Source organism: Colias croceus, chromosome 30, assembly GCF_905220415.1.
Source record: "Colias croceus chromosome 30, ilColCroc2.1".
In the NCBI taxonomy this organism is placed as follows: Eukaryota; Metazoa; Arthropoda; class Insecta; order Lepidoptera; family Pieridae; genus Colias; species Colias croceus.
Window position 1 is genome coordinate 1899643 of NC_059566.1, and position 13012 is coordinate 1912654.

The 13012-nt window shown below is 32.8% G+C and overlaps 1 protein-coding gene across 1 annotated transcript; it reads left to right on the forward strand.

Annotated features, from left to right (window-relative positions):
• Nucleotides 1-2933: 2933 nt before the first annotated feature.
• On the forward strand, nt 2934-5090 carry LOC123704614 (histone chaperone asf1). Its single transcript, XM_045653008.1, has 2 exons — nt 2934-3737; nt 4885-5090. The coding sequence occupies exon 1, from the start codon at nt 3089-3091 to the stop codon at nt 3734-3736; it is 648 nt and encodes a 215-aa protein (XP_045508964.1). The 5' UTR covers nt 2934-3088; the 3' UTR covers nt 3737; nt 4885-5090.
• The last annotated feature ends 7922 nt before the right edge of the window (nt 5091-13012 follow it).

A 13012-nucleotide genomic window follows, 5' to 3' on the forward strand; every position in this document is an offset into this window, starting at 1 on the left:
TGAATTTTTTTTTTTAAATCAACGCATTCGCGTCGGTATGGCGGGCTTTATGTCACACCGGATAAGTATGGCATGACACTACCATCTACATCTTTTTTATGGGCTATCGGTAAATTCTAACATTTTTGTGTTACAAATCGTTTAACTTTCGCTATTTTTCCGATGAGTTCGACTAACGCCCACGCGACTAAGCCGCCGGTACCAGCGTTCACACCATCATTTTTCTTTCTGTCATTGCGTACTAAGACCCCTGTAGAACCGCCATCCTGTTACAAATGACTCGAAATTTTGTGTCAATGTCTCCCGATCTACTAGGTTTGCGAATCGACAGCTCTCTAAAATGGAATCATCACATCGACCACCTAAAAAATAAATTATCAGCACTTCTTAGATCTCTGCGTAATATTACTTCTTGCATTCCTCATAAATTACGCCACACCATCTACAACACGTTAGTAAAGCCGCACCTAATGTATTTAAAAAATTAGGTTTTTCCGAAGATGAACCACGCCATTGTGTCGATGAGTAAGATTTGCAGGTGGTAAGTCGAGGCAAAATTGTTTGTGAAAGTGGCCAGGAAAGTACAGCTTCTTATTAGGCAGTACAGGGAATGACGATATGCATTTACTAAGAAATATTGCTTGTGGACAGTCCGCCACTGAAAAAGTTTTATTTTGGGACGAAACAAATTAATTTAATCAATTCTGATGGCAAAGGAAACGCGCGTCGTCCAGTTAACCATACCTTAGATAATAAATAAACAGTTAAGCATTGCGGAGGAAACATGTATGGGGTTGTTTTGAGATTGTTATAATCTTTATAGACAACAACGGCTTTACAACGTCGTGGCTTAGACTGTATGAGATTGTCACACGTTTGCAAAAACATATTAATTCCTAATAGAATTGGAACCCTTAAATGAAGAAGAAGAAGAATTTGCCTATCCTCGCGAGCAGTAGTTTTTCATGGTCGAGCTTTTCTAGGCACTTAATCAGAAGTACCTGCATGCTCTTTGAAATAAACTATAGCATTGAACATCTTTTTATCGAACACTCTAAATGATTTGCAATTTTCGTGTAACTCCAGTTTTTGTCAAAGTGTAAACTTAAAATTATTTTACTTGTTGATGGGTCACAAATCTTACTTTTATCCATTTTGGTGCAAAGTTAATTAATTTTCAGAAACTTTTAGATAGAATGTTTAAAAAATGGTGCAAATATTTGTAGAAGAAAAAAATATTAACGACTTTTTAATAGGTTTTGACTTTAGAACACTCGAACCATGCTGTTTCTAATTTGTTGTCCCGACTGAAAATACTCGGAAATCAGACTGCACTTAATGTTGTTTAATTTTATTAATTTAAGCTAATGTTTGATTAAAATTAAGCAATTTCTTATAAAACTACATAAACGGGTGTTCTATTACATAATATGAAATAGTGCTTTATCTCTAAAACGTTAATACACAAATGTTAAATAAACTTGATGACTACTTCATTGTGTTACTGTTTCTAATTAAACGTTCACCATATAAAATAACCTAATAGTTTCAATAAATGAGATTTATTTTCTAAAAGTTGAAAATCAACATGCAAACATCCTTTTTCATGTTAGCAAAAGTTATTGAAGTAGGTATGCGATTCTCATCATTTTTTTTTTCGAAAACCGACTACAGATTTTTTTTTTAAATTATCGCCCATTGGTTTTATCGGAGTAAGGGGGGCCTTTTAACCTCGGGGCCCTGGGCTGCAGCCCATAAAGCCCATGGGTAGATCCGGCCCTGTAGTGCTGTAATTGGAAAAAACGGATTACCTATAATTATAATATGATAACTTTTAAATTTTGGATTTACTACTTACAATTAAATTATCCGTACGCGTCTTTCTATTAGGAAAAACTTATGACAAAACAGAACAACTTCTTGAGATACTGGCTTAAGTGTTAACGTGACTCTTGCTTAGAACGAACGCCCGAAAAAACATGACTCATGCGGCGTTACCTCGCTCTGAGGCGTTCCAGTGCAAGCGAGAGCGCGGAATAAGCGACAAAGAACGACATGTCACGTTCAACTATCGTCAGTAAACCGACTTTATAGACAACCAATGTTTTTTTTTCTCTTACTCTCTATTGTAGCCAATTTTAATTAATAATTAAGTACTTGTTAGGAGGCTTTTTGTGAATTTATTTTAGAGGCAAGCTGTTTCTCCTAAACACAGGTTGCCCAGTAACCTAGCTAGGGAAACAATGGCTTGTATAAATTTATTTAGTAGCCTTGTTATTAATATACTTTTACATGAATATTAATTGTATTGTATATTGTAATAAATTGTAATTGTATGTTTAATAATAAATAAATTAATTAATTCATATTATGTTTATAATGAAATCAGTGTGTGTTACAAGACCATCAAATTAAAAAAAGAAGGTACAGTTGACACCTCACCAATTCTAGGTATTTCATCAAGTCTTATCAATACACCTTGCAATACACCATTAAAAATAATACATTCATTATGTATTTATTTCGATTTAATAAAAACACTTCATCTTATCGTGTGTTCGTTATCTTATATCATCACGTGTCAATTGTCAATGGATGTGACGTCAGATTTGACAAGTGACAAGCTATTTCTAATGACAATAGTGATATCGATATTTGTCTGAAATTTTGTGTTTTACATAACAAAACTTGGGTAAGTTTTATTTAAATAAGTACTTTTACATTTCCTATTTCACAATATAGCAATAACATAAATGTGCGTCTCGTATATTTGTTATTATACCGGAAAAACTTAGAAACAAAATTTGTCCATAGGACGTATCTGTCAAATTTTATTTTTTAATTTTAGTATTATATTTTCCCGATACGCGGCGCTCAATACGCTTCGTATTTTGATCACGTGACCGGCATCAACCGCCAAAATATTTGTCACTGTCACCTTGTCCGCGAATCGGCATTTTTCTGAAATTCTGTTAAAAATCGTTTGCTTTTATTTTTCGAACATCAAAACGTGGCCAAGCTTTTCCACAATTAGAAACGTATTCACAGGTGATCAAACCAAAGAATAACTTAGTACAGAAGTTTTAAAATGGCTAAGGTTCATATAACCAACGTAGTTGTACTCGACAATCCCAGTCCGTTTTTGAATCCTTTTCAATTCGAGCTGACCTTCGAATGTATAGAGGAATTAAAAGAAGATCTCGAATGGAGGATGATATACGTTGGATCTGCGGAAACGGAGGAGCACGATCAAGTATTAGACACTATATACGTAGGTCCCATACCGGAGGGCCGTCACATGTTCGTATTCCAGGCCCCGCCACCTGACGTGACTCGTATACCGGAGAACGACGCTCTAGGCGTCACCGTAGTGCTTTTAACGTGTTCGTACAGAGGACAGGAGTTCGTTCGCGTCGGTTATTTCATAAACAATGAATACAGTGAGAGTGAGCCCGAGTTGCGAGAGAATCCGCCAGCGAAACCTCAGTTCGACAAAGTGGTACGGAATATTCTAGCATCCGAGCCAAGGGTAACGAGGTTTAAGATTAACTGGGCGGAACCGGACGCAGCGCCTACAGACTCTGGAGACGGGAACATAGAAGCGTCACATGCGCCTAGTAATGATTCGTATGGAGCGTCGTTTAATGCTGATAGTCAATTGAGTGGAATCGAGTTCCAGGGTAGTCTTAGTGGGTACGGGGATAACTCGAATTCTATAGCTCCTATGGAGTGCTGAGGTGAGTGTGGTTCTACTTATTTACTACTGCGAAGTAGTTAGTATTAGTATTGACAAACATTGTAATGCTTGTATATTTATCATGAAGTTCCATGAATTGTTATTTCATATCTAGTGTCGTAGGTATCAAGTATACACAAAAATAATTGCACATAATACATGAGGCGGGTGGTTTTGTAGGAGGAGTCTACAAATACTGTTTCTGATTTATTGTCAACATGGTGAATTATATTTACTACTAGTGGTCCGCCCTGGCTTTGCCCGTGGTACATATTCACGTTTTCTCTACATAAGAACCATCCTTGAACTTCAAGGAATATTATAAAAAAAGAATTAACGAAATTGGTTAAGCCGTTCTCAAGTTATGCACTTACCAACACATTTTGGGATTCATTTTTATATTATAAGATGACTAGCATGTTACATTAATATACAGAATGAGTAAAAAGGATAAATTTGTATTACAAATTATTATTTTTTTTTTAATAAAAAAGTATCTGTCTTTATATTGTCCAAACTAGACAAAATTCTAATTTAACCGGAAGCTAGTGCAGCTTTGAAATAAAACCTATATGGTTGAATTGAGAACTTCCTTTTTTTAAATTGATTAAAAATAACCAACTACATAGTACTCTATTGAACAAAGAAACTTGTATTACATGAGTTCATTGACCCATAACGTAAGGTCACTTATGATATAAGTGCTACATTACACTTCACATTTTTTGAGTTATTTAATATTTTTAGATTTAAAGAACAAACTTCTTACATTTTCTTTCCTGCCAGGTTGCCTGGTGGAGATTGTTTTTCAGCAATAAGGCATTTTGTACAAATTATGGCTTTTCTGTAACACTTTTTTATTTTTATAATTTATTTTAACTAGTTACTAGCTTTCCGCAGCGGCTTCGCCCGCATTGTCTAGAACCAAATAAATTATACACTAAAACCTTCCTCATAAATCACTATCTATTAAAAACAACCACATCAAAATCTGTTGCATAGTTTTAAAGATTTAAGCATACATAGGGATAGAGAAATTGTTTTTGATTTATACTATGTAGTGATAAATATTAAATTAATCTGTAGTATCTCTAGTCTATTAGTATTATATAGTGATAAATATTAAATAAATGTTTTTCTTTTTTCAGATTGTAAATAAGCAGTATGTTAAATGGAGTTTTTCAAAGCAGAACCACAGGTGGTGTTCTGTGATGTATGGACTGATATGATAAAACTATAGATTTTATATTGTATATGACAAAAAAGTGCATAAAAAGGTATACTTCTACAATTTATTGATACGAGATGACGGTCATCATAAAGGAAAAAGCATTTATATCCATGTATGTATATAGGGTTACTTGTAAAACACCGGCAACCTCGCAGGACAAGATAGCTAACATCATAAGCAACAACATTTGTTCTACGACTTTTGATAATTTGTTAGATTTTATTTTCATACAAAAATAAATATTCATTTAATTTTCCGTTTGAATATTATAAACTCTACGCCTCCTAAAAATTACGTAAACAAGAAGCGAACGAGAGGGGGACGGGGCGTCGCGTCGACCATCCTATAATGAATAGAACATAGACTTACAAAATATGTTAGGAGAGTACAATAAAAGTTTAAAAAATCATTTAAAAATAATTTATTGAGTTATGCCAAAAGTCGTAAAACAAATGTTGTTACTTATAATGTTAGCTATCTTGTCCTACGAGGTTGCTGGTGTTTTTCAAGTAACCCTGTATAGGCCTAAAAACAATCCCATAGTACCTACATAAAGAGTAATATATATCCTAGGTTCTTTTTTCGTTCTCAAACTATCTTTGTATGGAATTGTATCTTTATTGGTTCAGCAGTTATGCATGAAGAAGAAACAGAGTTACTTTTGCGTTGATAATAATATAAGTAGGGATATGGTTACTTGATCATTATCGTAATTGATTCTGTACTGTGAAAGAATAACAGACAGATTTTCGAATTAAGAATAATAGTGGATATTCGTGTTGAATAATCCATACTAATATTATAAATGCGAAAGTAACTCTGTCTGTCTGTCTGTCTGTTACTCAATCACGCCTAAACTACTGAACCAATTTTCATGAAATTTGGTATGGAGATATTTTGATACCCGAGAAAGGACATAGGCTACTTTTTATCCCGGGAAAATGACGCAATCCCGGAAATCCCACGGGAACGGGAACTATGTGGGTTTTTCTTTGAATGCGCGGGCGAAGCCGCGGGTGGAATGCTAGTGCCAGGTCTATGGTAGTAAGGTCCACTAGATTTAAATATGATCTGAAATATTAAGTGTATATAAGAACTTCTAGCAAAACTGTTAATAATTATACAGGGTTACTTGTAAAACACCAGCAACCTCGCAGGACAAGATAGCTAACATCATAAGTAATAAAATTTGTTCTACGACTATTGGCATAACGCAATAAATTATTTTTAAATGATTTTTTAAGCTTTTATTGTACTCTCCTAACATTGGTAAGTCTATGTTCTATTCATTTACGCGACACCCGCGCACGCTTCTTCCCCCTCTGGTTCGCTTCTTGTTTACGTAATTTTTGGGATGCGCGTAGAGTTTATAATATTCAGACGGAAAATTAAATGAATATTTATTTTTGTATGAAAATAAAATCTAACAAATTATCATAAGTCGTAGAACAAATGTTGTTACTTATGACGTTAGCTATCTTGTCCTGCGAGGTTGCTGGTGTTTTACAATTAACCCTGTATAATACTAGTAGTTATCTGCCTGGCTTTGTCCATAGTGCATATTATATAGCCTAAAGCACAGGGATCACATACATATCCAACAGTGAAAAAAAATTGAAATTGGTTCAGTATTTCCTGGGATTACTTCAAACAAACTCTTCAGCTTTATATCATTAGTATTGATGTAGAACCTCGAAAATCATTGAATATTATACTTTATTACAGGTATTTTATGCATATTTTTGCTTGTCAAATGCTTTATGTTGCCATATACAATATATAGTCTATGGTCACTTATCGAACTCCAGTATAAGGAGTTTTGGCTTGTAAGTTCAAAAATACTGTTTAAAAAATGTATCCTATAGTTTAAATAAGGTTTTGTATTAGTTTATTTATCGTGAATAGTTAGAAATTGTATTTTTTTTTCTTTGAAAGTATTGTGACAGTACTAAAAGGCATACCATAAAGATATTGTTCATCAAAAATATTCGATTTTGTTTTTAGACAGCATAATATTGTAACTTACAAATTTTCTTTAGTTAACCTGTTCTAACTCTGAGAAAAAATATTTATTTAATTATTATAATATTATAATACTTTGAGAAGTGCTTTAAATATAGTTTTTTATTGTGGCAACAAAATAAATACCATAAATGCTCAATTTTTGTCTCGTGAATTATAGTTCAGGATACATCGTCCATTTTGCAAGTGACTACTATCAAGCTAATTTTCCGTTTGTAGCTTTATTTTGATGAGACGCCCAATAATTTCGTGTACGAAAGTCTCGATTGTGGTAGCTAACAGAGATAACAAGGATAAAAATTTTTGATTTGATGGTTCTCAAATATTTATTACTAACTGAATTTTTTTTTGTTCAATCTCAAGATAATTACCTAAATTATTCGAAAAAATATTTGTCCTACAAAATCTATGGTTGGCTCAAAGAGTCCCCTTTTCCAAAGTGTATCGATAACGAGGTCATCATAAATGATTACTAACAAGCTGATTTTTTTGTTTTCACTTAGTTAATGTTTATATAATTCAACAGACATATTGTTCTACAAATTGCGTAATAAATATTTGAGAACCATCAAATCAAAAAATTTTATCCTTGTTATGTCTGTTAGCTACCACAATCGAAAGTTTCGTACACGAAATTATTCGGTGTCTCATCAAAATAAAGCTACAAACGGAAAATCAGCTTGATAGTAGTCACTTGCAAAAATGGGCGATGTATCCTGTACTATTATTTTAAACTGTCTTCAAAAAAGTAATTTAGGGTTACCAACTGACATATAATAAAAATATGCTTTTTTATACTGTGACTGTTGAAAATTATCTAAAAGTTATAGCTGTTAATACACATAAAGAACTGTAATATTAATTTATGTATTTATTAGTTTCTATTTTTTTCTTATAGCAATGGGATTCATTGATCCATATTTGAAAAACATTAATGCTAAAATCGATATGTTGATAGCCCTAATATTTATGGTATACTAGCGGTATGCTCCGGCTTCGCCCGAGGTACACGTTTACGTTTTTTTCCATAAGAACCATCCTCGTACATCAAGGAATATTATAAAAAAGAATCAACGAAATCGGTTCAGCCGTTCTCGAGTTATGCGTTTGCCAACATATTTTGTGATTCATTTTTATATTGTAGATTCAACAAATATTCAACTTTAAAAAACTATGTACAATATTGAAATTATTAAACTATACGCATATAAAGAATCACACGGGTGTGTCGTGATGTGTTGCGTCAGAAGCGTTTAAATAACAATAGTATTGATTTTTCTTAGATTTTGCAATATTTCCTCCATCTTTTCCATTCTATTGTAGTTTTTAAATTTATCACAGACAACACTATGTCTTCTGTTTGATCTACCAAATTGTAAATAATTTTAAAAATTATCCCAAATCCTGCGAGCTGTAATGTATTGTTTGTTAAAATTCATCATAATTAATTCAGATGTTTAAATACGACAAACATACACACTATTATACTTTTGATTTTTTTGCACACTGACTGACGCATCACAACACATCACACAAATATTGTAAAATAGTTTTGGATTGAATCATTCGATTAAATTCCTTCGCCTAACTTACAAGCCTTAGCCAACTTATTGTGAATCTAATGTATTTAAAATAAGTTAAAATTGTACCTAACAAATTGTAGATATGAACGTATTTTTAATAATAAGTTAATAAATAATTTTGAAACTAACGTATTTTATTTTACTACTATACCACCTTTAAATTTTTGTCCTCTTAGTGTAATGTCAGATCCTTTTCCGATTTTTTGAAGTGAAACTTGCGTTGAGAGTAAAATTTCAAGGTCGCCTCACGGCCGAGGCAATACCGTCACGTTTGTGACCGTCCACATCATGGAGTAAGGCGACGATATTGGTATCATTTGAATCTTGCCATAGAAGTTTCACTTCTGACACGTGTGACATGCTCTTTTTTATTTATTTATAAGGATAACACCTATATATACGTAGTTAGATTTTCGTACGTAAGTATGTGAGAGTGGTGTCCCCGCACCGCTCGGCTACACATATCGTGTTCCCGCAGCACAATGCAGGCTTGTCGAGTGTGTTCCATCGCGAATCGCGATACAGACCTACTGCTGTCAAATTTAATAGTAAAATCTATTCAATAGTTATCAGATTTTTAACACACTTTAGCTTCACCTGTATGTTTGTAAACGATTCCTTTAAGACTCGATTTTGACCCACTGACTGACATACGGACAGATTTAATTCAAACTTTGTACACTTATGAAGATCCGTGACAATAGATGCAATAAATTCATCAGTTCAAGCGTGTTTTTAGGTTTTTGAAGTGAAACTCCTTTATCGGGGTTGGAAAAAAATTTAGTGTAACATTTTTTCGTTACGCCTGACATTTTTCCGTTATGCGCCATCTTTTTCTTATCCCTCCCACGCGTGATTCGACGTATTTCTGTAAAGTTGCTTAAAGTTATTTTTTGAAAAATAAGGTCATAAAGAAGTTTCACTTCTTACGTGTGTACACTAGTACACGCACACTTTTTTTTTACTAGGTACATTGCTTCTATTATAATAAATAGTAAATATTGAGGATTCTAATCATAAAATATAATATTTATTTACATAGAAGTGCGGTCAAGCACGGCAATCTAAATTGCGCAGTTAGCATCTATTTTCCCGCCTTTTAAAGGTCGCATTTTATACATGGCTGCTCTATCTTGGCCCATGGCATTTATGAAGATCTAATTTTACTGGCAAGTGGCAGCCCTGATACTGCGTAGGTACCTAGTAAGATTATTTATCAAAAGTGAGAGAGGAAAGTTAGTTGAATATAGATTTATTTAATAAGGTACATAATTAAAAACGCTTTAGATAAGATTCTCTCATGCATTGTATTGTCATCGACCCTTGATAAGTGTACGAAGTTTGTATTAAACCTAGGTACTTTAAACTGGGTCAAAATCGGGTTAAGGTGACTAGTAGAGCAAAACGCGAGTTTGCTGCTAAATTATAATGCTTTAAAGTATATGATTAACTGCAGTAAAAAATCCCAGATAAATATATGATATTCTTCAGGAGATAAACTAGTTAGATAGTGTGTTGAAAACACAATACAACTTATTTTACTCGATAGAAAAAAATCACAAAGGTACCTCTAAAAAAATCTTTTGATGCTTAAAAACCATACTAAACTACATGCAATCATTCTGTTTTTTCGGCAAATAATTCTACAAGCAACATACTAGGTACTAAGATAATACTGTGTTATTTTTTAGTCCAATCAATAGATTTCGTGTAAATCGCAAATTCTTATTCCCAAACCAAAAACGTACGCATGTGTGCGTGAACGCCTGTGTACCGACACTACCGGCCGAGGCCCGTTCGTAATGATTCGCGTATGGCGTCGGGCTGCAGCTGTGGCGCGGCGTGTGTGTGTGAGTGGACTGAAATGCTTATTCAGGGCAGCGCCTTAAAGGAGTTTACATACAAACTTACAGGTGAAGCTATTAAAATGAGGTGTTATGTAAACAATAACTGGAAATGCTTAGATTACAAAATAAAAGACAGATGGAGCGTTGCCGAACTAAACCGAATAATTTATCGTCATTTTCAATAAAGCTATGTGTGCTGTCATTTCACCGCTGCACTGTACGTACACGGTGCTTCTGTGTGCGTGTAATGTTGCCAGATATTGAAAAATTTCCCAAATTTTTCCCCGACTACGGAAAAAAGAGGGTTATGTTTTTCCAGTTTATGTATGTATGTATAATATTTCTTTGACACGCCCTGCAGTATAAACCGTTGGACCGATTTTGAGTGGTGAGGTTTCATTGCAATGATCTGAATTATTATGTTAGTGGCGGTAGTGACGTAGGCTATATACATAAACGAGAAGTCAAGTTTTAATTTTTATTTCAATTCTTTTATTACATAAAGTACCTGCCTACTAAAGTTATATATGGGCAAAATAATTGTATTCAATTTTTTATTAAATAAATTACATAAAAAAAGTTTTAATATTAACTATAATAATTATATTGTTTTTTATTTTTCATAATATATGAATACGAATAGCGGTAGTTTTTAGTCGAGAATACGGGACATTTTATTTTCATCATATCCATCATGGAGTTCACATAAATTAAATCGCTAGCGAAAACGACTATGACGTTTTTAAGCTTTATAAAAGTAACAAAATAATGTATTATGCTTATTAAAATAATCTAATAATTATCATGAACCTTTAGTGCACTATACAAATAATCACATTCACGATCGAAAAATCCAACAGCATTACCCTGAAGATCTTTTAACCATTTTACCGTTTTACCAATAAAAATGGCAAATTCATTTTCAAAATACTGGCAACATACGTTGAAGTTTCGTATTCCTTCATATCTGTAAAATTATTATTCGTAATAAAGAAATAAATCAGCCAAATAATCTACAGAAAACCTGTGAAACGATGTTTTATCTTTTTTTTTGTTTTCGGGAACAAATTTTACAGCGTTTTATTATCACAAGACGGCATTTTTTTACTAAAATTGCAAACACTTTTTGACGTATTGCATGACACTATATGCGCTATAGCACTGGTGCAGCGACGTATTTGTTTTTGATTTCGTATTTTCTTTGACAAGGGCGACGGGCGGTTGTCATGCTCCATCTGTACTTTATTTTGTAATCTAAGTGGAAATGTATCTACATGTTTATTTTTATAATTTTAAATTTAGAACAAAAGGGTTCTAAATAATCTGTTATCTATTTTTATACGACTGTACGACTGTACTACGAGAATGATGATTTTTTAATTTTTATGGTTACATTCACTACATTTATGGAATGTTTGTATTTTTCTTTGATAGGTAGGTACGCTGCGAGACCAAATTCTCCTACCTACATTATGTTCACATCTTTCGCATTGGCTAATCAAAATGTAGCCTGTAGGATATTAGATAAAATTTTGCTTTAAAATTGTTCATCTTGATAGTACTGATAGGTAATAGTTCTGTTCATTTGTTGATACGTTTTTTTTTCAATTCAAAAAATTCTTAAGTACGCGGGTACGTACCTACGTCTTTCTTGTATCAAATTGTTTATTATTCTATACGAAAGACTTGGTTACGTAGTGCTATTATAATATATTCTATGCTATTGCTGTCTAGGTTAATACCTTGAACCAGATAATATTTGAAAGTAATGAAATAAAGCATATAAAAGTAACAATAGCTTAGACAACAAAACGAAATTCAATATAGTATTTTTTGTTTTTTGAAACAATTACGTAAAAAAAAATACTTAATTTCCGATGATAAAATAGGTCTAAATAAAATCAAATACAGTTTATGCGTTGTTCTCATTGATTTTGTGCTAATTTATCTGAAAACTTCGATTCTTTGGATCGGTCCAGTATTTTTCCAAAAAATAAATAAATAAATGAACAACTGCTTCCAATACACTAAACTTTCGATCAATTATGACGTAGTATTCTTAATAAGTTAATAGCCAACCATCCAATTTTGTATTCACTACATATTATATTGTCAATGAGTAAGTGCCTATGTGCCTTTAGAGGGGAGATTAGACCATTGCAGATGTTAACACAAAAGTCAGTTTCTAAACGTTGCGCGCGTGAATTTCCCGCCTTATTGTGATGTGTATTTTTTTTTTGCAAATTGTGTATCTGTGGCTAGTGCTTTAATTTGCATAAAAAAGTTCGTTTATAATAAAAAATATTATTGATGAGAAAATACTATGCTGTTCTCAATAATGAGAATGAGGATATTCTTGTATTGTGATTTATTATAAGACGTGAATGAGTTTTGTTAGCTGTATTACGTCCATGATATTGAATTAAAAAGATAAATCTGACAGAAATCATGTCAAAACAGTGGATTATTATTGCAGTAATGTACCTAAGTAAAAAAATATACTTTTTTTGTAATAACGGTACCTATATTACAAGCACATAAATGTATATGTTACAGTCAAAACCCTGAACCAGTCAATAACGTTATTGACCGG

Coding starts and splice junctions, on each gene's coding strand:
- LOC123704614 (XM_045653008.1), top strand. CDS start 3,089: ATGGCTAAGGTTCATATAACCAACGTAGTTGTACTCGACAATCCCAGT.